This window comes from Salvelinus namaycush, chromosome 6 (genome assembly GCF_016432855.1).
Source record: "Salvelinus namaycush isolate Seneca chromosome 6, SaNama_1.0, whole genome shotgun sequence".
Classification (NCBI taxonomy): Eukaryota; Metazoa; Chordata; class Actinopteri; order Salmoniformes; family Salmonidae; genus Salvelinus; species Salvelinus namaycush.
Window position 1 is genome coordinate 40464766 of NC_052312.1, and position 26473 is coordinate 40491238.

General features: G+C 42.7%; 2 protein-coding genes across 6 annotated transcripts in view; both read left to right on the forward strand.

The window, feature by feature from the left end:
• The first annotated feature begins 1804 nt into the window (after positions 1–1804).
• Positions 1805–9554, forward strand: ttll1 (tubulin tyrosine ligase-like family, member 1). Of its 4 annotated transcripts, none has more exons than XM_038996589.1 (10): positions 1805–2056; positions 2336–2469; positions 2909–3117; positions 3379–3559; positions 3884–4021; positions 4335–4443; positions 4592–4735; positions 4917–5003; positions 6017–6180; positions 7750–9554. In XM_038996589.1, exons 2-10 carry the CDS (start codon positions 2357–2359, stop codon positions 7880–7882), a joined length of 1278 nt encoding a protein of 425 aa, XP_038852517.1. In that variant the 5' UTR covers positions 1805–2056; positions 2336–2356; the 3' UTR covers positions 7883–9554. The 4 variants fall into 4 exon arrangements, with proteins under 4 accessions (XP_038852517.1, XP_038852515.1, XP_038852518.1 ...); XM_038996587.1 differs by having other exon boundaries at positions 2340–2469; XM_038996590.1 differs by lacking the exon at positions 7750–9554 and having other exon boundaries at positions 2340–2469; positions 6017–6184.
• Positions 9555–9823: 269 nt separating this feature from the next.
• LOC120050012 (protein kinase C and casein kinase substrate in neurons protein 2-like) overlaps positions 9824–26473 on the forward strand; it is a 37659-nt gene continuing 21009 nt past the window's right edge. For both annotated transcript variants that reach the window (XM_038996591.1, XM_038996592.1), the window contains exon 1: positions 9824–9950. The gene's annotated coding sequence lies outside the window, so the exon portion shown is untranslated. The remainder of the gene's footprint in view (positions 9951–26473) is intronic.

A 26473-nucleotide genomic window follows, 5' to 3' on the forward strand; every position in this document is an offset into this window, starting at 1 on the left:
ATGTCAGGACAACAGTTTTGTGTGTGTGTGTTAACAGGTGAGTGAGTGCACCTAGCTGTGTGTGTGACTATGGTCATAATAAATTTAACGCCCATAATTATCTACCTGTGTAAATATTGAGTCATATGACCAAAAGTGTGTTTCCGGGGAGATTACTGCAGTATTCACTGCACAGGATGGGCTCAGTGAGGTTTCAAGATACAGTGTGTGTGTGTGTGTGTGTGTGTGTGTGTAATACAGAAAATAAACACACATATGTGTGTGTGACCTACATTAATGCATGTCACGTCAGTTTTTACTAGGAATCTCAATGTGAAACACAAGAGAGTTTAGTGTTGAACACACCCCTGGCTCTGCTCACCTGTACCTAAGCTGTTCTGTCCCTCTGCTCACGTGCTGTTGGAGAGGTAGTCGCAATGCAAATGGTGGATTTCCATTACTCAAATCAACCAAACGGCTACCATCGCAAAACATTTGCTTCCTTGTTTTGTCATCTTAAAATATACATTTGATTTTGTAATATTACAGAATGTCTTTACAAATGTAATGTCTCAAGCCAATCCAATGAAAGGATGGATTTGTCATTAGTCTTGAGTTTATTGAGTTTGAGTTGATTTTATTTTTACAGGGACAGTACACATTAATCAACGTTTCAGTAAAAGTGACGGTTTTAGCCAGCCGGCTAATTTTCAACCGCAGTCCCTGGGCAGGTTATTAAAAACAATTACAATATAGACAATCATTGAGCAGTGAGTACACGCAGAGCAACATAGGACAAGCAATACGTAGCATACAGACAGAGCAACATAGGGCAAGAAAGACGTGGCATACAGACAGAGCAACATAGAACAAAAAGCAGCAAGACAAAATTCATAAAAGCAACAAAGTGTTTCCACACCTCACAAGCTACAGACAACAGACAACATGGAAAGCTGCAAAATAATTGGCAAATAAAAATAAATACAATGTAAAATATAGGTAATAAAGATAATATGAATTATTTAACTATTAAATTAATAATAGAATTATTGTTAATAACATCATATATGCCTTAGCTCTACAGCATGATCAAATCATAATAATTGGGGGAAAATATTATTTGTGGATAGTAATGTTTGATAGGGGTTTGTCAAAACAAGGTGATGTCATCCTCTTCACCAAACAAACCTAAGGTCGATTTGAAGATCACACAAGCAAGAAATACAGTATAATTTGCCCTATTTGAATGTAAAATATTTAAACAATGATAATGATCCTATCATTATTCATATTTTGTCATCGAGTTTCACATCTATAGAAGAGCAGTACTACAGTCAATATCTGTCTACACAAGGTTCCTTGTCTGACAACAAAGGAACAGGTGCATTGTAGAATAACAAAAATGTCAAACTTACCTATTTTGTAGATTAAAGTAGACGCCGCCCTGTAACGCAAATAATATGGGCATTATAGAACAATATCCTAAATATAAAAATATTTTGAACATTTCACAGTTGTTTATAATGTTCCTACTTACAGCAGCGTCCTTTAATCTTGTTGTTTTCAGGTAACTGCCACAATTATCATTTCAACAGCCACGCCTATGGCAGTTACACCAGGAAGATCCTTGAGCTGTGTTTCTCTCAACAACCACTAGAGGGCATCATGAGGCGCAAAATGTCCCTGCATGCTAAAAATTGGACCATGTGCACTTAGCGCAACCCTGTGGTGAAACGAGCGAGGAATATTTGACAGTTCGAAGCGTCGTCGGTTGCTAGGTTATTCACCCGGAAGAGCACGGTATTCATCTTCCAGCTGACTGGGATGGATCGATAAATCAAGATAAGAGATAACTAGCATCCACCCTTTTAGCAGATTAACGTTACATGGGTGAAGTCAATAAATTGAGTATTTCTCCTTTATACTTTGCATTAAATTCCCCTTGAAGGCGATTGAACCAGACATCACGATTGGATGAAAATCATTATCCTTTGCAGGTGTCTCAGGCAGGGTGGATCCAGCTAGCTGGGGCTGATGACCGGTTGTTTGACAAGAAGATTAGAAGATCGATTTCCAGGTAGCTAGCTAAAACTGTTATTTGGTGTGGAAGGATACATAGATACGTAGCTAGCTGACATAACGCGATTGTGTCCAATGCTTTACAGTACACCAAAATGCTAGTTGTGAATATAGCACATGAATTCAGTGTTTTTGCGAGATAGCTAATAGCAGTGGCTCATCATGGGCAAAACAATAGACTATTAACGTTAGTTAAACCTATGTTTATTACACGTGCTAAGCTCATCTGTGCGTGTGTGTTTGTGCTTGCATTGGTGTGTTTCTGTGTGTGTGTGAGAGAGAGACTCTAGGAGGAACCATGGCTAATAAGGTGAAATGGGTGACCGACATTGAGAAATCCGTACTCATCAACAACTTTGAGAAGAGAGGATGGACTCAGGTCACAGAGAGCGAGGACTGGAACTTCTACTGGTAGGCTGTCATTGGAGCTATGGAGCTTTCTCTGAGTGACAATACACAGTGGGTGCTTATGAATGCCAGTGTAGCACATACAGAGATCAGGGTCGTGTTCAGTGGGCACAAAACGGGAGAGAAGAATGCTTTGAAACAGGCGTTACTACTTGGTCTTGTCCAATAAAAGCACTCATCTTCTTTTTTAAACGTTTTCTTTTATTTGTGCCTACTGAACACAGCCCAGGACATTTTTTTTTAAAACAGTTTAAAAAATATTAAGATATTGGTTCAGGGGTAAATTAGACAAATTGCAAGGATGTGTAACTGTAAATAACAGATTCAGAAAAACAGAAATTCCTGATTAATTACAAAAATCCCATCCCTGACTGACTACCCCCGCAAATCTCCATCAGCCTTGGGGAAACCCTGTTTATGATCCGTCTATGCCTCCCAATAGGATGAGCGTCCAGACCATCCGGAACGTGTTCAGTGTGGACACGGGTTACCGTCTCTCGGATGAGCAGATGGTCAACCACTTCCCCAACCACTACGAGCTGACCAGGAAGGACCTGATGATCAAGAACATCAAACGCTACCGCAAAGATATGGAGAAGGAGGGAAGCCCGCTGGCCGAGAAAGATGAAAACGGGAAATACCTTTATTTAGGTGTTAGTTATGAGCTTTCCCGTACACGCACACTGCTTACTTACAGTATATGTAAATAAATGTGGATGTAAGATACATTTAAATTTCAGTTGCACCTGCTACAAGGGGCTCTGATTAGAAGTGGCCCTTTTTCGGGGTCTTGGGCTATAACAGCTAAACTCACTCATTATTTTGTGCTGTTAAACAAATGTCATCAATACTGTCCTTTCATATTTCTCTGCGTTTTTATACTCCCTCTCTCCCTCTCTGGTTGTGTCCCAGACTTTGTGCCAGTGACGTTCATGCTTCCGGCGGATTATAATCTGTTTGTGGAGGAATTCCGGAAGAGTCCCTCCAGCACGTGGATAATGAAGCCGTGTGGGAAGGCTCAGGGAAAAGGCATCTTCCTCATCAACAAACTTTCCCAGATCAAGAAGTGGTCCCGAGACAGCCGTACCTCCACGTGAGTGCTGACTCACACACACACACACACACACACACACACACACACACACACACACACACACACACACACACACACACACACACACACACACACACACACACACACACACACACACACCTCTACTAACTACTGATAAACATGTCCTGTGTGTGGCTGCCAAAGGTGAGTCTTTGCTTGCATTTGCATTGTTCACAGTCAGTCTTAGGTCATACAGGTAGTATTACCCCACTACTCTTGAATCTGCTGTTCTCAACACCGTTGTCCATAGATGAGTTGTCCATAGATAAATGACTGATGCTCTGTTTCCTTTGTTTTTGCTAGGTTTGTAGCGGCCTCAAGTGGCAAGGAGGCCTATGTCATCTCTCTGTACATCGACAACCCACTGCTGATCGGAGGCAAGAAGTTTGACCTGCGTCTCTATGTGTTGGTTACCACCTATCGACCTCTCAAGTGTTACATGTAGGTTTATGATTAACCTTAAATCTACAACCTGGTTTCATTTCCCTCAAGTCCTACCGCTCTGAAATGACTGGATAGGTGATAGGTAATAGATAGATAATAACTTAATTGTCCCTATACTAACAGAAACATAGACAGTATTTTACATGTAATGCAAATACATCATTATAAACAGTGCAGTATGCATATACGTTTTCATAATTCTGTAAAACATTAATAAAGGATATTGCCACTAGGATAAATGATAACTTCAGCATTTGATCAGATCAGTATTTGACAATTTGGTCCATTTGGACCTTTGTGTTGCTTCCAGGTATAAACTGGGTTTCTGCCGGTTTTGCACAGTGAAGTACACCCCCAGCACTAGTGAACTGGACAACATGTTTGTGCACCTAACCAATGTGGCCATTCAGAGACATGGGGTAAGTGTGTGTATGTTGTCAAGACAGATAACATATACACAACACACTAAATGGGCCTAAAACAGGCAGAAATGGCTCCGACATAAATATATGAGTTTCTATGTGTATATATTTCTACGTGTGTACAATACATCTATACACGTTGCAGGATGACTATAACCATGTCCACGGTGGGAAGTGGACGGTCAGTAACCTGCGTCTGTACCTGGAGAGCACCAGGGGGAAGGAGGTGACCAGCCGACTGTTTGACCAGATCCACTGGATTATGGTGCAGTCCCTAAAGGCTGTCGCTGTGAGTGGTCACACACACATACTGAAACAAAAACATGTTCCCCATTTTATCCCTGCTGTGTTGCAGCTGCTCTTCCCTTTTTCACTCCTGTCCCACACACTCAACACACTAACTTCCTTTTTCCCTCTAAACACTCCCTCTCCCTCTCCCTCTCCCTCTCCCTCTCTCTCTCTCTTCACAGCCCGTCATGAACAATGATAAACATTGCTTTGAGTGTTATGGATATGACATCATCATCGATGACAAGCTGAAGCCATGGCTTATTGAGGTGAGGCGCCCACCCACACACACACTGTAATTACTTGACATAGGCAAAAATAACGAAGTAAAAAAGTCTCTCTTATTGTGAACATACTATAGTTTTACTCACTAATTCTAGTTCCTACTAAGATGACCTCGTGTCAAAATGTTTTATTTTTTCTGCATTGTTTGTGAAGTGAAACCAGTGCTGCGTTCCTTTCTATCAAGTTTAATGTCCTTAGGGTTGACTTTTCTCTCTGTGTGTGGATGTTTGTATATGTGCGTGAGTTTGTGTCTGAGGTGTGTGTTTGTGTCTGAAGTGTGTTTGACTAAAACCTGCTCAAGGCGATGTACAGGAAACAAACAGTATTCACAAAGCGTCCCTGTGTGTAGGAGTGCTGATCCGCTGTGAGATCCTCTGGTACAGCCACCCGGGGCAGAATAGCCGGCATGCCAATGCCAAACTCTCATTAATGTGTATTGTAGAAGAACAGCTGGGGAACCAACCTGCAGCAGTCTCTCAGTCTGCAAGAGCTGGGAAACAAGGGAGTGATTCCAACCAAGCTTTGTGTGTGTGTGTGTGTGTGTGTGTGTGTGTGTGTGTGTGTGTGTGTGTGTCTCTTTCTGGGATTGATCTCTCTTTTTCTCTCTCTTAGTTGTCCATGTGGGTGTCTGTGTGCCAGTATATTTACAACCCACACCCACCGCTGCTGCTATTACATTGTCCATGTGGTACATTTCCTGCCTGATAAGCAGCTCCCAGTTCCTATGGGGACCGATAGGAAATGAAAACAGTGAAATAGTGAGGTCATTCCTGCCTGTTACTAGTCTCCAGTACTTTGTACTCTACTCATACTCAGGACAGAACTTTCCATGCTGGCCCGTGTGTACATAATGACTAATGCTTATCCTGACCTGTGCTCTCTGCTGTGTGTGTGTGTGTGTGTGTGTGTGTGTGTGTGTGTGTGTGTGTGTGTGTGTGTGTGTGTGTGTGTGTGTGTGTGTGTGTGTGTGTGTGTCTATTCCGCGTCTGTCCTCCAGGTCAACGCTTCTCCGTCGCTTACCTCCAGCACAGCTAACGACCGGATCCTGAAGTACAATCTGATCAATGACACTCTCAACATCGTCACACCCAACGGGGACATTCCCGACTGCCGCTGGAACCGCAGCCCACCCCGAGAGGCCCTGGGCAACTACCAAGTCCTGTGAGTGACAGCCCCCTCCTCCTATCACATTGCTCATTGGAGAAAACAGGCCTTGGGCGTGTTCGGCATGATGCAGCGTTTTGGAATATTTAGATAGAAATATGCTATGCTTCTCTGACATGTAGAATATGGAATGAAGTAGGATCTAATCATGGCATTTCTATCTGCAGCATTTGACAACGTTTGACTACGGAATGTGGCCCAGGGTAAAAAAACAACACTATTTATAAAAATATTCTGGAGTGCCAGATGGGCAGGGTTTGCCGTTGTGGAACTATTGGTCCATCAAGCCAGGATTAACGGTTAGAGAAAATACCTATAACCGTGAACTGATTCAGGATCAGATGAACTGAAACAAGCCATCTACGATTCACCGCATAGCAGCTTCTAGTCATTGTTGCTAGCTATCTGACCGATCAGAATGACAACACACAGCCTTTTACCTCAGAGTTACATTTTTGTTGTGATGTTATCACTATATTGTCTTTATACTTCCTATATCTAGCATCCTTACTTATTTTATGAGTTGGAGAACACTTTGGGAGGGATCTTAGACCATTCCTACATACAGAATCCACAGCAGGTTGGTGGCACTATAATTGGGGAGAAAGGGCTCTTGGTAATGGCTGGAGCAGAATGAGTGAAATGGTATCAAATCCATCAAACACATGGTTTCCATTTATTCTGTTCCAGGCGTTATTATGAGCCGTCCTCCCATCAGCAGCCTCCACTGACAGAATTCTTCCAGATCCTTGATATGGTTTGTCTGCGCTAATAGACTGCCCTCTTCAATTCAAACCACAGCTTTTCAATAGGTTTCTACTTTTGATTTTGGGGCCAATTAACCTATTTTTTGTGGTTTTTGATGTGTGCTTGGGGTTATTGTCTTGCTTGAAGATCCACTTGCGGCCAAGTTTCAGCCTCCTGGCAGAGGCAACCAGGTTTTTGTCAATAATATCCTGATACTGGGTAAAGTTCATGATGCCGTTGACTTTAACAAGGACCCCACGACCAGTGGAAGCAAAATAGCCCCATAAGATACGCCACCAAACTTTACAGTAGGTACTGGGTTCTTTTCTGCTCATGCATTCTCATGTCGACGCCAAACCCACCACTGGTGTGCATGGCCAAAGATCTCTAATTTTGCTCATCTTTATCGAGGGTGTCAATAATTTCGTACCCCACTGTAGGTCTTACCAGTACTCTGTCTTACACATGCACTCTTAGAAAAAAAGGTGATATCTAGGACCTAAAACTGTTCTTCGGCTATCCACATAGGAGAACCCTTTGAAGAACCCTTGGCACACAAAAGAGTTCTACCTGGAACCAAAAAAGGTACTACCTGGAATCAAAAAAGGTTCTCCTATGGGGGCAGCCGAAGAACCCTTTTGGAAGCCTTTTTTCTAAGAGTGTACTCCCTCTCTCTATCCTCTATCCTCTGTCTCTCTCTCTCTCTTCCCCTCCCTTCCTGCCTCCGTCTCTCTCCCTCCCTGCCTCTCTGTCTTCCCCTCCGTCCCTGCCTCTCTCTCTCTCTCCCTGCCTCCCTCCCTCTATCTCTCCCTTCCTCAGGTACGACGAGGAGCAGGCACTGAGCGAGAATGCAGAACGTGACCTACGGAGTCGCTCAGGCCAGTCGCTGGGGTCTAAGGGAACGGCGAAGGGGGGCACCGGGCCTCGCCCAGCTGCCGCCACCTGGAAGTGAGGTGGTAATGTCCAATGCCTCACTGTCCCTTCACTGACCTCTCGTTGCTCTTCCTGTGTCATTCATGGGGTAAAGGGGGTCGGGAGCAAGGGACGACCCAAACAGAGGGATGGAAGGATGACAGGGAGGGAGGGAGAGGACCCAGTAAGCTCTGAGGACCCTGCCATACATCACAAGCAAGGACACGTGTGTGTCAGTAAAGAAAGGGTCACACACACTCACGTTTATCAGAAGCTCTGTATAATACAGTAAATAATAGCATTTATCAACCATTTCTATAGCAATGGGAAGGGGACGTTCTCAGATGACTGTTAGAGGATTTCAATCAATGCACCTGTTTGAATAATGTTTACATATATTGTTGTGGAATTGTTTTACTTTTAATGTTTTTTATGTTTTCAAGCAGAATATTTGCAAGGTTAAGACACATTGACGTGTGTAATTATTCTGTTCATGTCTGAAAACCGACAGGTTTCACCTCTTTATTCTGAAATGCATGACCCGAAAAGCATTTGCTATTTGTTGACTGTATAAAACATAGTGTAATGGACAATGCTAACAACAAACGAAAGTAAGACTGGAAAGTGAGCTTTGAAGCGTTTGCTTTTCAAGCCACTGAAGTAGGCTATAAAGTGTATAAGGCTACAGTATGCATAGGACAGTCAATGTTTTGGAATTACTTTTATAAAACTGAGAGACTTGTTCAATGTTTGGTTATACAACTTTACTTTTGAGTTGTTACTCATAAATTCAACTTTGGGATAAAGAAATGCTTTCACAGTTAAATATCTGGATATAAAGTGATGAGGTCAGCTCTTCAAACGTTGAAGTACCTTTCATTTTGTGTTGTGGATGACATTGCCATGCCAACAAATATTTTCCTGTGGTGTGACCTTGGAGGGGTGACCTCGAAACCAGGGTTGCGTCCCAAAGGGCACCCTATTACCTATGGGCCCTGGTTAAAAGTAGTGCACTATATAGGGAATAGGGTGCCATTTGAGACACTGACCAGCACACCCTTGGTCTGCCTGTGTGTTTAAGATAATCCTATTCTGGTCACAGTGTGTGGTCACCTCGAGCGGTTGGCATACAAGAGACTAAAGCTGAAGTGGCTACTGAGCTACAACAGACTGAACCATTCTGATTGTGTGAAAGTGAACATGATGTAATAACCCATAGAGTATCTTTATTCATTTCTTATATACAGTACCATACACCCCACCCCACCTCACTGTGGTCCCCAGAGTTGTTAAAGGGATAGTTCACCCAAAGAAAACCAATATGTAATTTGGGTGAATTATCACTTTAACAGTCACCATTAGGTTTTGCCTTTAATGATGTGGACTTTTTTGTATAGAAGACTGTACCATGTTTTATATATACTAATATGGTGCTGCTGCCTTTGTCTTACAGATGGTTTTAGTACACAATGAAATATACACTGTTACATTAAAATAACGTATTTTGATGTACTTTTGACACTATTTGGTTATGCATTTCATGTCATCCTTTTACCCTCATTCTTTGTTGCATACAGGTAGTTGCAATTCTATATTTTTTTATATACATGTACTGAATATAGGAATTATAACATGCAATGTTTTTGGTTTTTAAATGTATTAATAATTCCTGGTGCCTCAAATGTCTGCATGTAATAAATCCAATTAAACAATGGGGGATTTGTGTAAATCTCAATTTTTAGGGGTCACCTGTGTGCTTTAGACAGATTCCCACACCTAACATGGACTGTGTCAGAGCACTCTCTGAATATGAGAGGGGTTACATTTCCCCATCCCTCAGCTGTATACCAAATCAAGTGGCAGGGCTGCCGTTTTGCTAAACAATATCAGTGGCCATATATTCATTTTGTTTGCAATTCTTGAAATTTCTTGAAATGAGAACTATTATTTTGAAGGTTTTTTATTTTGCATACCGGAAGAGATGGTGGGTGCGTTTATGCTGCGGCTCCTGTTGCTGGTAAGAAAAAAACTGGTAAAAGGTTAGCCAGCTAAATACAGCTAATTTATTCATTGATTCGCGTCTCTCAAGAGGAGCGGAACTCTTCAAGGTAAAGTGATAGCATGTCCAGCTATATCTAATACCTATTTTGTTCATTTGGAACTTTGGTTTTTAAACTTTACAGCAACTGTACGAAAGTTTTTCTATGTAACATTACCAGAAGCAAGCTATTTAGCTAACGTTAGCCACTACTATCCAACCAGCTGGAAGGTCGCGTATGAAACAACTAAATTAACGTTAGCTAACGAACTATGGTTGACATAGCAGTACGTTCGGTAGCTAGCTAACGTTAGATCTAACTAGTTAATGTTACTTGTTATGGGTCCTGGTAGAAGGCTACTTAGTTAGTTAGGTAGCTAACTAACGTTAACGTCAGCTAATGATTTAGTTAACTAACAATGTTTAAGATAGCCCGCTATGTAGTCCTAGTAAACTATTACTAGCATAATAGCCAATTGCTTACTTACGAGCTAGCTCCCTAACTAGGGAACTAACATCTTGGATCGGGAATATTTGTTAGGGTATATTTTTTAGTTAGCTCAAGATCTGTCTGTCTGACTAGAGCCCTTGCGTCGGTGACTGATGAAAGAAGGGCGGGGCAGGTTTCAGAAGTAAAGATAACTCCGCTGTCATCTCATGCAGTCTTCAGAGTCAACTAATCGCCACAAATGTTCTGTGTCTAGCGATCTTCTGTCACAGGGTAGACGTTTCTAGCTAAAAAGCTAGTTAGTTTTCACTTTAAAATAAATCATTGGTTCACACTAAATGGCGAAGTGGCACTGTCAAAATGTGTGACTTAGGTTTAAAGTCTGATTTTAACAAGATGCATTTTAGAAATAGGAGTTTGACTTTATCAATTGGCCAAATACTGATGACCCAAAGCCTTCCCTTGAGAGAAGTGGAATGGAAGTGACTTTTTGGACCTGAATGCCAAAACATTCAGGAGATGGAGATTCTCAAAGTTGACTGGACCCATTTTGCATATCTGACCCGTTTTGATATCATTTGAAAGCTTAAACAACAGGGTTGTCAAACTATAGGATTTAAAGTACCATCCATCATCATCGTTATCATTTGTCACCTGGAAGTTGAAGTGGCATTGTACTCATTTTGTTTCTATGGTGACCGGGCCCTTAACATCATGCCAGCACAGCACATGGGCTTCCACAGGAAAGTGACCAGAAAGCTGCTCACATCTGTGATGTCACTTAATCCAGTATTTCCCCCCATTATGTGTCTCCCTCAGTTGGCACTTTAACATGGAACATGCCTGTAAGAGTGAAACAAATGCAATTGTTTAAGCCTGCCCCTTGGTCCAAAGTTTTTGGGTAGGGTTGACTGCTGGTGGTGTCAGTGACTTTGTTATCCAAGTAGAGAGAATCTAGGCTACACACATTCATTGAGCACAGTTCTGAGCCTCTCAACATTGAGTTCTTGACTCTGATCCCCACTGGGGATGGGGTTTGCCATACAGAGAGGGTCCACTATAAGCCCCATTCTGTCAGCAGCAATGCACAGCTTCATCACCAAGGAGGACAAGGTTGACTGACTGACACAGCAAAAAAACAATCCAAGTTTACAAACTATGGTTGCTATGGAAACACTTCACTCTAAAGTCGATTGTGTGCAAGTCAGAAGTTTACCCAATCTATTCCAGAACACCCCCATAGGGATTTATAAATATGGTGTCCCACTGTGAACTAACATAAGATGGTAGGGATGGCAGCCATCATTGCAAAATACATCTCAACACATGTTTATTTTAGGAAACAAAAGAAGGAAATGGAAACGGATATATTTCTCTTATGAAAAAACTACCTCAGGACTACAGTAGAAGGACATTTGCTAATAGGTTGATGACCTAGTAGCAAAATTGTACCCTAGTCTTTACATTCCATTGCCATGATAAGGCTCTGACGAAACAGTGCTAACATTCACCCTATGCAGGCCTGTGTCTCTATACTAAGGCCAGAAAGTAGAACCATAGAGATGACAAGTTTGGCCATTTCCATTTCAGCAAAATGACAGATAATTCCATGCCAGCCATGTTATCACCTCCTGGAAGATGGCAAATGATAATACTGAATTGTCACAATGATCCACTAAAACCCTACATCTGAACACTCCTCAAGAACCGATCATGCAATGCTCAGAGGCAGCAACAGGACATTCAGCATTGCATCCCAATTCCCCACCCTTTTACAAAAGTGTGCACTTACTAGCACACTTCCCATCATGGATTTAAAAGCATTGGAATGGTCAAAGCATTGGCTAGAGGGAGTTTCCACTGTTTAAAACATGAAGGGTGTTCAAGTGCTCACTTTGGGAGAAGGGTGGAGAATTGGGACTCAGCCAGGGGCTTCTAATCAGGGTTCATTTGGAGTTTAGTGTATACATGTAGGCTTACTTATACAATGTATGACTGGTCTTGACTCCATTCCACATTTGTGATATGTCCTACTACAGCCCTAAGGCTTGTTCTGGGGCCTTATGTATCAAGGGTCTCAGAGTAGGAGTGCTGATTTGCCTTGCACGAGTCTTGGTACACCCCCTGGACAGGATGCCAGTCTATCGCAGTGCCTTACCCCCAATCTATCTCCTTAATGCTGAGTGCCAAGTGTAGACACATTGGGTCCCATTTTACAGTCTTTGGTATAACTCGATCAAACTACCAACCTTCCAATCTCAGGGCGAACACTCTTACCACAAAGCCACTGAGTTGGTTGGGGAGCGCTGATTTAAGGATCAGTTTAATTCTTAATAAATCATACATGGACAGGGGGAACCTGATCCTAGATCAGCAGCACTCCTACTCGGACCTGGACCTCACTCTGGCGTCTGTGTTCTTCTTTCTTCTCTTTTAACTTCACACCCAAAAGAGAGGAAGTGTTATTTTCCTGGTCAGGCCAAACAGTGTGTAACATCTGTGATTGGGGCCTCCCCTGCTCACATAGTCAGTGAGTCACTGGTAGACAACAAGGAAGTGTCTCCTTTTGAAACAGGGAGACTAATCAGACACAACACCCCTCCAAGGTAACTTGTTGCCATTGTGTGTTGAGGTAGACTACCCTGGATCAGTGTAGGGCTGTGACGATATCAGTATTGTGACATTGTTTCCATGGAAAACATGAAGCAGACCAAACTCTTTGGTCCGTTAACTTGATGTATGTAACATATTGTGTTCTATAACTTGGAAAATAAATGTGACTCTGGATGACAACATAATGATGTTTGTTTCCAACATTAGGGATGTTTTCCTAAAGAAGTCAAATCTGCCTTGTGTTTTGTTTCCTTGCCACAATAGTAACGAGTATCTCGATACTGGTATCGTCCTGGACCTATATCAGTGTTTGTTTTTCATCTTATAATGGATTAGGTTAGCGCAAACTAGGGTGACTGATCAGAAATCAGAGTTTTTAATGGCAGAATGGGCAGGGGAGATTTGTGATTATGTCAAATTCTTATCTAATGCGATGCCCTGCTTTGTGTTGTTGCTGTCTGGTGTGTGAACTTCGTTTCAGGGACAGGAGCAGACAACAGAGTGGTGAACACACACTCCCGTCTCTAAATACACACCACTCTCATTGTGTGAGAGGTGCTTATTTATAAGGGCATGATTGTGAGATCTGTCTGGGGCTGTGTTTGAGAACTCACACACAATCTCACACACACACGCACCTTGCTCGAGGACAGACATGCTTGTGCCTGTCAGCAGACATGCTTGTGGATGACATGCTTGTGAGCTTCGCTTTATTCCCCTGCAGTGGAGTTATGAACAGATCAACATCCTAACATGTGTACCCCACTGTCCCTGTCTCCTGTCTCTTTTATAGATTTCTATTAGAGCACTGTCTGTCTCTCTGGGGCTGCTAAAGAGTACAGACCTGACGCTATGAATAGTGGGATGGACAGGGTCTGTTTGCCAGGATTGTGTGGCTGAGTTCAGACCTGTAACCAGTAGTACAATGCCCTGAGCCCAGAGTTGCCTAAGAGCATTCCAGCACTGTCCGTCTACCGCAAACGGCTATCTGTGGAGAGTAGTCAGCTTCAGAAATAGAATAGAAAAGAATTGATGCCCACTCATAGACGGTAGGCTATGTTTAGCCATCCACCCATGTAATTTAGCCAACATTGAGGATCCTCTCTATTTAGAAGAGCCTACCAGTCATCTCCCACATCACCTTGTTACTAACTCTCTCGCTCGCCCTCTCACTCATCTCACTCATCTTATTCTCTTGTTCTCTTTTGTTATTTTTTCCACGTTCTTTCTCTCTTTTTATTCTCATTCAGTTTCACTCTATTTCCCACATTCTCTCTCTCAATTACCCCTCTCTGTCTCTCTCTCTCAATTACCCCTCTCTGTCTCTCTGTCTCTCTCTCTGTCTCTCTCTCTCAATTACCCCTCTGTCTCTCTCTCTCAATTACCACTCTCTGTCTCTCTCTCTCAATTACCCCTCTCTGTCTCTCTCTCTCAATTACCCCTCTCTGTCTCTCTCTCTCAATTACCCCTCTCTGTCTCTCTATCTCTCTGTCTCTGTGGTAAAGGTCAGTGGAGTCTCATGTCATGCATCTGTTCTGGGTGCAGCAGGGCTGTAGTGTGTCATGACTCAGGCCCCTCCAGTCTCAGGCTCCTCAGTGCTGCTGTTCACTGGTCATGTGCATTCAATTACTGCCTGGGTGACCCATCTCTGTCTCTCTGTCTCACTGACTCTGGGAACCTGTATTTCTATGTGCAGCTGACAGGTGTCCAATCCGAGGGGGCCCTCTATCCCTTGATGTTGGTTCATATAACCCCAGCCGGTCCAGTTCTGGAGCTAGTGGGAGTCTGTGTTTTCTCAACACGCCAGGAGACACGCACACAGCATACTATGCCTATACCCCACATAGCCTAATGCATTGCTGCCTATACCCCACATAGCCTAATGCATTGCTGCCTATACCCCACATAGCCTAATGCATTGCCCACTGTAGACAGTATGCAGTCTATGTATATAGTTTATCAGAGGCTATTGGACAATGTTGGAACTTGATGTCTCTGCTGCTGGCATTTGCAGAATTGCACCATGCTTGGTACACCTGGACTATAATTGTAGTAATATCTGAAAATGAAATGACTGTTTGATCACATCACATGTAAGCCTAGTTCCCTATTTCCTTCATCAAGAATTGAAACTTGAGCAGTTGTCCGTTTGGCGCGACGTCTTATCTGTGGCCTCGTTTGCAGGTGTTTGAAGACCACCACCCCTAATTCTATTCTTAGGAGGATACACACACACACAGAGAGACACACGCACATCCTATACCCTTTACAGACAGACTTTACTGTATGTTGCCTATAAAAAATAGACATGTTTTTTAGAGCCTGATACATTCTTGCCGGGATAAACCTTTTATATCTCCTGTGCACATGCCGGCAAGTTTAGGAGTGGCAGTAGACATGGGCCGGTGTGGGTGGACGTCTATTTGAATAAATCCATTGAATAAACACCATTACAAAGCCTACACTGGATTTAGGCTACACTATTGCGTGGTAAATGTTTCTGATCAGTGATAGATGAGTAAACAAATAGATGAGCTATACCACCTCCAATTATTTTCCCAGCCAGAGAATAAACCATATATAGCATACAGAGGGAGATTCAATGATACAAAATCACATTGATTGATTAAGACAAGTCACAGGCTTTAGGTCTGGAGTTGGCCTAGGTTACTAAGCAACTGAAAATGAAGAGCAAAACAGTCTGCTTGTTAAGCTACATAACATGCTGACAAAATGTTCTAATCAGCGATAATAAATGAGCCAACTAGACAAGATGATCATGAGCAGCACTCACCTCAATTTAGCATTTCACCAGCCTAGTTGTTGCCTAACTAATATCCAAACGGAGATTCAGTGAAAAGAAAATCAGACATTGATGGATTCTATCAATACAAGTCCTCACGCTTGTCTCAAAGCAGGGTAAAAGGCTATTGCTTCAAATGTATTGTAAAAATAGGATGGCTGTGGGAGTATCATTAAGCAACAATTTGATGCCTTCAATTGCACTAGCCTATTTTATTCCAATATTTTCGTCATTCAGTAATATTTATTCCCACAGTAATTCTTTATGGATCCATCCGGTCGTGGTTAAGAAAACAGTGCATGCGGTGGGCTATGTGAAGAGATGGGTGAAGTGACATGCCTCAAAGTTTAGAACTGGCAGGAGGATAGAAGTAAAGGGCGCTGCCTAGCAACCATCAAGAGCTTAGGAGCGTAGTGCGTGCCAATGCTGCCTCAGCATTACGGCTACATTTCATACTAAGCCGTAGGCAGACCTTTACCTTAATCATGACTAGGTCGGTTGGCAGAAATAAAAGTAGAGGCTTTGTCGCCGGCAATGCCTTTCATATACAGTGGGGCAAAAAAGTATTTAGTCAGCCACCAATTGTGCAAGTTCTCCCACTTAAAAAGATGAGAGAGGCCTGTAATTTTCATCATAGGTACACTTCAACTATGACAGGCAAAATGAGAAAAAAAAATCCAGAAAATCACATTGTAGGATTTTTAATGAATTTATTTGCAAATTATGGTGGAAAATAAGTATTTGGTCACCTACAAACAAGCAAGATTTCTGGCTCTCACAGACCTGTAACTTCTTCTTTAAGAGGCTCCTCTGTCCTCCACTCGTTACCTGTATTAATGGCACCTGTTTGAACTTGTTATCAGTATAAAAGACACCTGTCCACAACCTCAAACAGTCACACTCCAAACTCCACTATGGCCAATACCAAAGAGCTGTCAAAGGACACCAGAAACAAAATTGTAGACCTGCACCAGGCTGGGAAGACTGAATCTGCAATAGGTAAGCAGCTTGGTTTGAAGAAATCAACTGTGGGAGCAATTATTAGGAAATGGAAGACATACAAGACCACTGATAATCTCCCTCGATCTGGGGCTCCACGCAAGATCTCACCCCGTGGGGTCAAAATGATCACAAGAACGGTGAGCAAAAATCCCAGAACCACACGGGGGGACATAGTGAATGACCTGCAGAGAGCTGGGACCAAAGTAACAAAGCCTACCATCAGTAACACACTATGCCGCCAGGGACTCAAATCCTGCAGTGCAAGACGTGTCCCCCTGCTTAAGCCAGTACATGTCCAGGCCCGTCTGAAGTTTGCTAGAGAGCATTTGGATGATCCAGAAGAAGATTGGGAGAATGTCATATGGTCAGATGAAACCAAAATAGAACTTTTTGGTAAAAACTCAACTCGTCGTGTTTGGAGGACAAAGAATGCTGAGTTGCATCCAAAGAACACCATACCTACTGTGAAGCATGGGGGTGGAAACATCATGCTTTGGGGCTGTTTTTCTGCAAAGGGACCAGGACGACTGATCCGTGTAAAGGAAAGAATGAATGGGGCCATGTATCGTGAGATTTTGAGTGAAAACCTCCTTCCATCAGCAAGGGCATTGAAGATGAAACGTGGCTGGGTCTTTCAGCATGACAATGATCCCAAACACACCGCCCGGGCAACGAAGGAGTGGCTTCGTAAGAAGCATTTCAAGGTCCTGGAGTGGCCTAGCCAGTCTCCAGATCTCAACCCCATAGAAAATCTTTGGAGGGAGTTGAAAGTCCGTGTTGCCCAGCAACAGCCCCAAAACATCACTGCTCTAGAGGAGATCTGCATGGAGGAATGGGCCAAAATACCAGCAACAGTGTGTGAAAACCTTGTGAAGACTTACAGAAAACATTTGACCTCTGTCATTGCCAACAAAGGGTATATAACAAAGTATTGAGAGAAACTTTTGTTATTGACCAAATACTTATTTTCCACCATAATTTGCAAATAAATTCATAAAAAATCCTACAATGTGATTTTCTGGATTTTTTTCTTCTCATTTTGTCTGTCATAGTTGAAGTGTACCTATGATGAAAATTACAGGCCTCTCTCATCTTTTTAAGTGGGAGAACTTGCACAATTGGTGGCTGACAATACTTTTTTGCCCCACTGTATAAAGAAAAGTCGGCAAAAAGTTGGCGGGAAAACGTCTTGGTTTGAAAGGTGAACTAGATAGCTTCTTCTTTCTGTTCCTCTTTTTGTTTTTCCCCTCCCTCTGTTTTGTATTTTGTGGCCGGTGTGTGTATGCCTAGTGGACTGCAGACTCTGCCAGGAACAACACTAGGGGCCTAATTCCATTTTTCCTCTTCTCTGAAGTGTGCTCTCTCCCCTTGAAGGATTCAAATGAATGAATTGCTTCCATGGTCATGCAATAGCTTTTATAGTTCTTCTGTTAAAAACATTTCAATTTGGCTCAATCCTTGTAGGCAAATTTCCTTGAGTGTAAGGGGTCATTCATAACAGAGGACAAAACAGAAAAAATGGCTGCTCAAACTGCAGTTCCTCACAATAAAATGAGAGCTCTTAATAAAGTTTAAAAGTGAAGATGTCCTCTAGCCCACACTTGAACCAATTCATTGTTTTTCAATCTTTCGGTCCGTAAATGTAACGGGGAGTGAAAACTTGTACATTATTAGGATCCCCATTAGCTGTTGCACATGCAGCAGCTACTATTCCTGGAGTCCACATAAAATATGCATGACAGAGTACAGAAATAACAGCTATAGACAAGAACAACATAAGTTATTACATTAACATAAAAAGTAATATTGTCAAGGCAGCAAGAGACAAAAAAACAATACTACTATTTACTCACTTCTTACTACAGTGCATTTGGAAAGCATTCAGACCCTTTTCCACATTTTGTTACGTTAGACTTTTAAAATTGATTAAATTCTTTTTAAACAATACCCCATAATGACAAAGCGAAAACGGGTTTGATTTTTTTTGTGCTAAATTATTCAAAATAAAAGAACACCTTATTTACATGAGTATTCAGACCCTTTGCTACGAGACTCGAAATTGAGGTGCATCCTGTTTCCATTGATCATCCTTGAGATGTTTCTACAACTTGATTGTAGTTCACCTGTGGTAAATTCAATTGATTGGACATGATTTGTAAAGGCACACACCTGTCTATATAAGGTCCCACAGGTGACAGTGCATGTCAGAGCAAAAACCAAGCCATGAGGTCGAAGGAATTGTCCGTAGAGCTCCGAGACAGGATTGTGTCGATGCACAGATCTGGGGAAGGGTACCAAAAAATGTCTGCAGCATTTGAAGGTCCCCAAGAACACAGTGGCCTCCATAAATGGAAGAAGTTTGGAACCACCAAGACTCTTCCTAGATCTGGCCGCCCGGCCAAACTGAGCAATCGGGGGAGAAGGGCCTTGGTCAGGGAGGTGACCAAGAACCCGATGGTCACTCAGACAGAGCTTTGGAGTTCCTCTGTGGAGATGGGAGAACCTTCCAGAGGGTCAACCATCTCTGCAGCACGCAACCAATCAGGCCTTTAGTCCTTAGAACTCTCAAACTATGACAAACAAGATTATTTGGTCTGATGAAACCAAGATGGAACTTTTTGGCCTGAATGCCAAGCATCACATCTGGAGGAAACCAGACAATGCTTATCACCTGGCCAATACCATCCCTACGGGGAAACATGGTGGTAGCAGCATCATGCTGTGGAGATGTTTTTCAGCGGCAGGGACTGGGAGATTTGTCAGGATTGAGGGAAAGATGAATGGAGCAAAGTACAGAGAGATCCTTGATGAAAACCTGCTCCAGACTGGGCCAAAGGTTCACCTTCCTACAGGACAACAACCCTCAGCACAAAGCCAAGACAACGCAGCGGTGGCTTTGGGACAAGTCTCTGAATGTCCTTGAGTGGCCCAGCCAGAGCCTGAACTTGAACCCGATCTCTGGAGAGACCTGAAAATGCATGTGCAGCGACACTCCCCATAAACACAACATGCAACAATTTCAAAGATTTTGTATTTATTATCTGGTGTGATCACCCAGAATCTCAACCATGCTCAATGGGTGAGTATGTCTGGTGAGTATGCAGGCCATGGAAGAACTGGGACATTTTCAGCTTCCAGGATTGTGTACAGATCCTTGTGACATGGGCCCATGCATTATCATGCTGAAACATGAGGTGATGGCGGCGGATGAATGGCATGACAATGGGCCATCAGGATATCGTCATTGTACCAACATTTTGGAGAAATAAGCTTTTTGTGCATATGGAACATTTCTGGGATCTTTTATTTCAGCTCGTGAAACATGGGATCAACACTTTTTACATGTAGCGTTTTATATTTTTGTTCAGGCTCTGGTCTTGTCCATCTTGATTACTGTCTGGTGCTATGGTCAGGTTGCAGCAAAGAAAAGACCTAGCAAAGCTGCAGCTGGCTCAAAACAGAGCAGCACGCCTTGGCCTTAACTAAAAACAGAACAAATATCAACAACATGCATGATGATTTTTCCTGGTTGAAGAGAGATTGACTACTTCTCTTTTCTAGTCATTTTTAATAAACATTTGTTTAGAAAATTCCTAACCACTTGTTTGATCTTTTTGCATACACTTCAGATAGTGGTGTTTTCTAGTGGAATATGTGTATGGGTTAGGGTCAGAGGATATGTCTATGGGTTTCTTCACGGCACCCAAACCAAAAACGTATTTAATGCATCGATCAGTTATAGCGCAATGTCATCAGGGAATGCTCTGCCACCAGGAGATTGTTCAGGCAAATAGCAACTTTAGTAATAATACATCTCTCCAAAGCGCATTTCCCCCCCCCCAAAAAAAATGAAATGGAGATTGATTGTCTCTCTATTTCAGGGATCACCAACTTTTTTTCTTTTTCTTGAGTGGATAGATATTATTTGTAACATAATTACAAATAATTTGTAGACTGCAAATTGACTGCAAGAAGCCCAAACTGATCTAACATTGAACTAAAACATAATTTTTACATTTGTATACCATCACAGGTGTTTCTCTATTATGCGTAGGACTACTTGGAAACAGATTTCCAAAATTAAAATCACTTGGAGATGATTTTCTGCTGTTTTTATTATTTTATGTCCAACAATGAAAATTTATATTTATTTGTTTTTGCTCAAAAATGTTTGGGGCAAATAAAACCACCCCTTGTGCCAAATTCAGTCCGTGGGCCGCCAGTTGGGGAACCCTACTCCATTTAGTTAATTTAGTTTAGTAAAAGAAAATATATATTTTATTGTTTCTCAGTACCTCTCGTCTTCCTAAAGATCTAATTTAACCCCTTACACTTGTGGAATTTGGCCTATGGGGATAGGGATGAATTGAAATGTTTTTAACAGAAGAACTCTAAAATCATACACATGAACATGGAAGCAATTGAAAGAACACTTTGGAGATTATGGGGACTTTATCAGACCAAAGTTGAGGACACGACATTTCACCTGACACAAGACTGAATCCAAACTTTACACTGTTGATTTTATGTGCATTTTACATTTTATGCTACTTCTCACAGCATTTGTTAACAAAATCTGAAAATACTCTGGATACATTCAGTAACATAAGAATATTCATTGACATTTTGGAGTAGGTGCAAGATAAGAAAAAACGATTAAGGGTTGAGTTAGATGTTTAACTGGTGTCGCTAAGTTGCCACACACCTCTCCAAGCTATGCACAGTTCCTATGTAATTTCAGTGCACTTTTACTGAAAGAGCCTTATAGAGCCTTATATGCTTTTTTTTTTTTAGCTCTCCCAGCTTTGCGATTGAGGAACTGAAGCAAGCGCTCTTGCAGCTGTTTGTTTGGAACACAGCCATGCGTCCCCACCGTCACACAATTACTGTTTACACAATCCAGAAACATTCCATTTTAAATCGCAATCTGGGTCAGTTTGGCATCATTTGAAAGCTTATTCTACTGCCAACACGGTTAGCTAAGTTATAAAATATGATCTTAGTGTTAGGCTTTCAAAAGGCACTAAAGTGTAATTTTGGAGTCATGAGTGGATTCATGTGCGTGCTCCACGCCTAATTTTCTTCTAAAATACGACACAGGCTCGTTGTGTTCAGGACAACCCAGGGTATAACGCATGTCATCCTGTAACTGGATCAAACACAGGCTCGTTGTGTTCAGGACAACCCAGGGTATAACGCATGTCATCCTGTAACTGGATCAAACACAGGCTCGTTGTGTTCAGGACAACCCAGGGTATAACGCATGTCATCCTGTAACTGGATCAAACACAGGCTCGTTGTGTTCAGGACAACCCAGGGTATAACGCATGTCATCCTGTAACTGGATCAAACACAGGCTCGTTGTGTTCAGGACAACCCAGGGTATAACGCATGTCATCCTGTAACTGGATCAAACACAGGCTCGTTGTGTTCAGGACAACCCAGGGTATAACGCATGTCATCCTGTAACTGGATCAAACACAGGCTCGTTGTGTTCAGGACAACCCAGGGTATAACGCATGTCATCCTGTAACTGTGGATCAAACACAGGCTCGTTGTGTTCAGGACAACCCAGGGTATAACGCATGTCATCCTGTAACTGTGGATCAAACACAGGCTCGTTGTGTTCAGGACAACCCAGGGTATAACGCATGTCATCCTGTGACTGTGGATCAAATATAGCGATCATAAATGTTGACACTGTACATTCCATGAGTTTGTGCACATTTGGACTGGTTTTTATTATAGTCCTCAACGTCACATCTTTCAGAACACATAGACTCCTCTCGTTTTACAGCATTTCCCTCACTCAGACAATAACAAATGTGCAGATGTATCCCAGTTAGCAGGAGGGATGGGGGCATATTCTTGTCACGAGCAGCGCTCAAGTTTGTAGCGGCTATCAGTCAAAAACCCATACAACGCTGTGAACCTGAGCTCTGACATGTTACTGTAACAGTCACTGGGTTCCAATGTAGGTGCTTAATGAAAACATCTGCCAATTTAAACCCATATAAGGGATCATTGGCTGTGAGTGGAAAGAGCTACACATGTGTGTCTTGTGAGTGTGCATAGAGTCAGTGTAGATAGTCAGGGTAACCATGAATTATTTAGCAGTTTTAACGCTTGGGGGGTAGAAGCTGTCTTGGAGCCTGTTGGTCTGTCTGATAACCGATGCTCTGGCACTGTTTGCTGGACGGTAGGAGAGTGAACACTCTATGGCTTGAGTGGCTGAACTCTTTGTCCATTTTTCGGGCCTTCCTCTGACATTGCCTGATATAGAGGTCCTGGATGGCAGGGAGCTCAGCCTCAGTGATTTACTGGGCTGTCCACACCACTCTCTCGCGCTTTGCGGTCGAGGGTGTTGCAGCCAGTCAAGATGCTCTCTATGGTGCAGCTGTAGAACATCCATGTCAAGTCTTTTCAGCCTCCTGAGGTGGAAGAGGTGCTGTCGTGACCTCTTCACGACTGTGGGGGTGTGTGTGGACTATGTTAAGTCCTTTGTGATCTGGATGCCATGAACACATCTGACCATGATAACTGACCATCCAATATTTCTCCTAGAGTTCAGCTTCCTCAACTTGCTCAATTGTCACACCCTTTATACACAACTCCAGTTGAGGTTTAGGTTTTGGAGAATGTTATGAACCAAATACAATCCTTTTAGTTTTAGATGTACTTAAGACCAGTTTATTGTTAATCACCCATTCTGATACTGACACTCCTTGTTATAAGAGTCTGTGAGCTCACTGGCATTGGGTGCTGACATGTAGAGTGTGGAATCATCAGCATACATAGTAATTCTAGCTTCTTGTAAGACAAGTTGCAACTCATTTGTAGAAATAAAGAGTAACGGCCCAAGGCAACTGCCCTGCGGGACACGGCACTGATGTTAGAGAAGCTTCCAAGCTCAATTAAATAAGTACTTTTCCAACCATGTGATGGCAGGTGATGTAAAGCCATAACAAGTGTGTTTTTTCAATAATAATGTATGATCAATAACATCAAAGACTGCACTGAAATCTAACAAAATAGCTCCAACTATCATCTTATTATCCATTTATTTTATCCAATCAGTCATCTGAGTCAGTGCAGTACAAGTTGAGTGCCCTTCTCTATATCCATGCTGAATTAGTATTTAACTTGTTCTCTGAAAAATAGCCTTGTATTTGTTCAAACACAATTATCTCCATCAGTTTACTAAGAACAGGCTGTTAACTGATTGGGTGGTTGTTAGAGCCAGCAAAGGGTGCTTTACTATTTTAGGCAGTGGAATTAGTTTAGCGTCCTTCCACACCTGTGGACACACACTCCTTTTTAGGGTTTGGTTAAACATATAGCAAATAGCAACCAAGTGCAGACTTTGGAGAGAATTTTGAAAGACTGAATTAGGCCTCTGTGTCTAAACCTTAACCACTAGGCTACCTGGCACCCTATACAGAGTTCTCTTCTGTTAGGAAGTCTGTTGTTGTAGCCACTACCCAGCTCTTAGTTTCTGTTAGGTTAGTTAGCGGTATAGTAGCAGTATAGAAATGTAGGCTGTTTGCTCAATGAAAGGGTTTGCTCCATTTGTATGCTCCATGAAAGGTGTCGAATCGATACAATAATATGCTTTATAGAAGCCACTGAACAGGCACTGATCAGACATTGTGTGAATGGATCCACCAGGTCCACAAACAGTGCTCTGTTTATTTTTTATAAAGTTACAAACGGGATTAGCTCAGCTGTAGAATGGTGTGGTCCATTCCATGCCCTGCTGTGTTCCATGGTTGTCATGGCAGCGATTGGTGAGTGATGGACAGCAGCAGCTGAGAGAGGGCACAGGAAGATCTATGATTCCTCTGGTGGCCCTTTTTCTGGTGTGTGTTCAATTCAAACAACTTTTATTTCCTGGGAGGGAGTTTCATATGTGGTAATGAATGGTACGTACAAGACACATAACACAAACATGTAGGGTACAGTATAAAGGATTAGCAGCATTCTATGCAATCTCTGTGTGTGTACACACATCAAAACTTCAGATTTAAGGAGTTTGATGGATTTGAATGGGAGAGCTCTATATGAGTTGCCTGCTTAGTCCATAATTACTGTGTCATCCGAATACTTAATGAACATCATCTCTGGGTCTGAGCTCCTACAGTCCTCTGTGTACAGGGTGAATAAAACAGGCCAGATGATACAGCCTTGCGGTGATCCTGTACAGATGGTTCTGGAAGAGCTGCAGTGACCATTGAATCTGACCAGCCGTTCTCTATTTGTCAGGAAGGAGAGGACCCAGAAAATCGACATTCATGTTCTGGAACTTTTGAACCATTAAGTGAGGCTGGACTGTATCAAAGGCACTAGAGAAATGCACAAATACCATCCTGACGTATGTCTTGGGCTTCTCCAGGTGGTTGTGGGCACAGTGCAGTAGGGACAGAACTGCATCATCAACACCCCTGTGCCGCTTGTAAGCAAACTGGAGAGGCTCTGTAGAACAGCATACCTCCTTTTGTAGAATCAGCCTTTCAAAGCTCTTCATCACCAGATGTTGAAGCTACAGGGCGGTAGTCATTGTTGCAGGAGAGGTTGCTCTTTTTAGTTACTGGGCATATGGTGGACGATTTCCATATTGCTGGGATGGAGTGTTCTGCCAGAGAGGGAGGAAAAGCTCACAGAAAACACCTGACAGTTGATATGGTAACCCTTTAGTAGGAGACCACTAATGTTGTCTGGCCCAGGGACTTATGGTAACCCTTTAGTAGGGTTATGCCACTAAATACAGATTCCACATCTTCTGATTTGCAGTTCAATATTTGTTAGTGTGGGACATGTTAGATAGGTCAGAGATAGTCTCCTTCCTTTCCATTGCAAAGTCATGTTGGTCATCAACCTCTCTGTCGATGGAACTCCTGACCTCACACGATCATTACCCTGACAGTACTTGAATATGAGCAGCACTGAAATCAGTGCAGTCTGTTGCCTATCTAGCTGTGTGTGTGTGTGTGTGTGTGCGTGCGTGCGCATGCTAGAAAAGCACAACAGAGAGCATGTGTTGGTTGAGTGTTGTGAAAGACACTCTTGTCTGTGGTCCCCCCTCCTCCCTCCAGCCACAACAACCCTCTCTCTGTCCTCCAGCCCTAGCTGTGGTTTGGAGGACATGGGCCACTGACCGCCAGGAAACACACACTATCTTACACACAATCATGAAGAGATGGCGAGAGGATCAGGGGCCTACTTGGAAGCTGAAGATAGACCAGATGATGGAGAGAGCAGCGATTGAGAGAGAGAGAGAGAGAGAGAAAGCAGACAGGGGAGGGGTAGAGAAGGAGGATAGAGAGAGAAAGCAGACAGGGGGGTAGAGAAGGAGGATGGAGAGAGAAAGCAGACAGAGGGGGGTAGAGGAGGATGAAGGAGGAGAGGAACAGAGGTCTTTCTGTCAGTGGAGTTCCGCTCCCATGTCACTCGGCAAACGGAAGCTCCCCACTGTGTGTGCTAAAACGACAGATAAGTCACACACACACACTAGGCCCTCTGTGCCACCCTGCACAGAGCTGTGTGTTGTTTTTTTCAGGCTGTAAGGTTTTTGAAATGGGTGAAGACACTCACCTGCTGTTTAAATTCACACCAGATTGCACACACTCCTATCTGTCTCGCTCCTTTGCCCCTCTTGTTAATTCTTTCTCTCTCAGATCATATCTTTGGCCGTGGTCCCAGTTCAGCATTTCTCAGGAGTGTCACAGTG

What these genes read in the sequence shown, in the direction of transcription:
- ttll1 (XM_038996587.1), top strand. Translation starts at nt 2,014, where the DNA reads ATGACCGGTTGTTTGACAAGAAGATTAGAAGATCGATTTCCAG. An exon ending in GAGGACTGGAACTTCTACTG is followed by an intron (nt 2,470 to 2,908) that starts GTAGGCTGTCAT and finishes GCCTCCCAATAG; the next exon opens with GATGAGCGTCCAGACCATCC. An exon ending in CGGGAAATACCTTTATTTAG is followed by an intron (nt 3,118 to 3,378) that starts GTGTTAGTTATG and finishes GTTGTGTCCCAG; the next exon opens with ACTTTGTGCCAGTGACGTTC.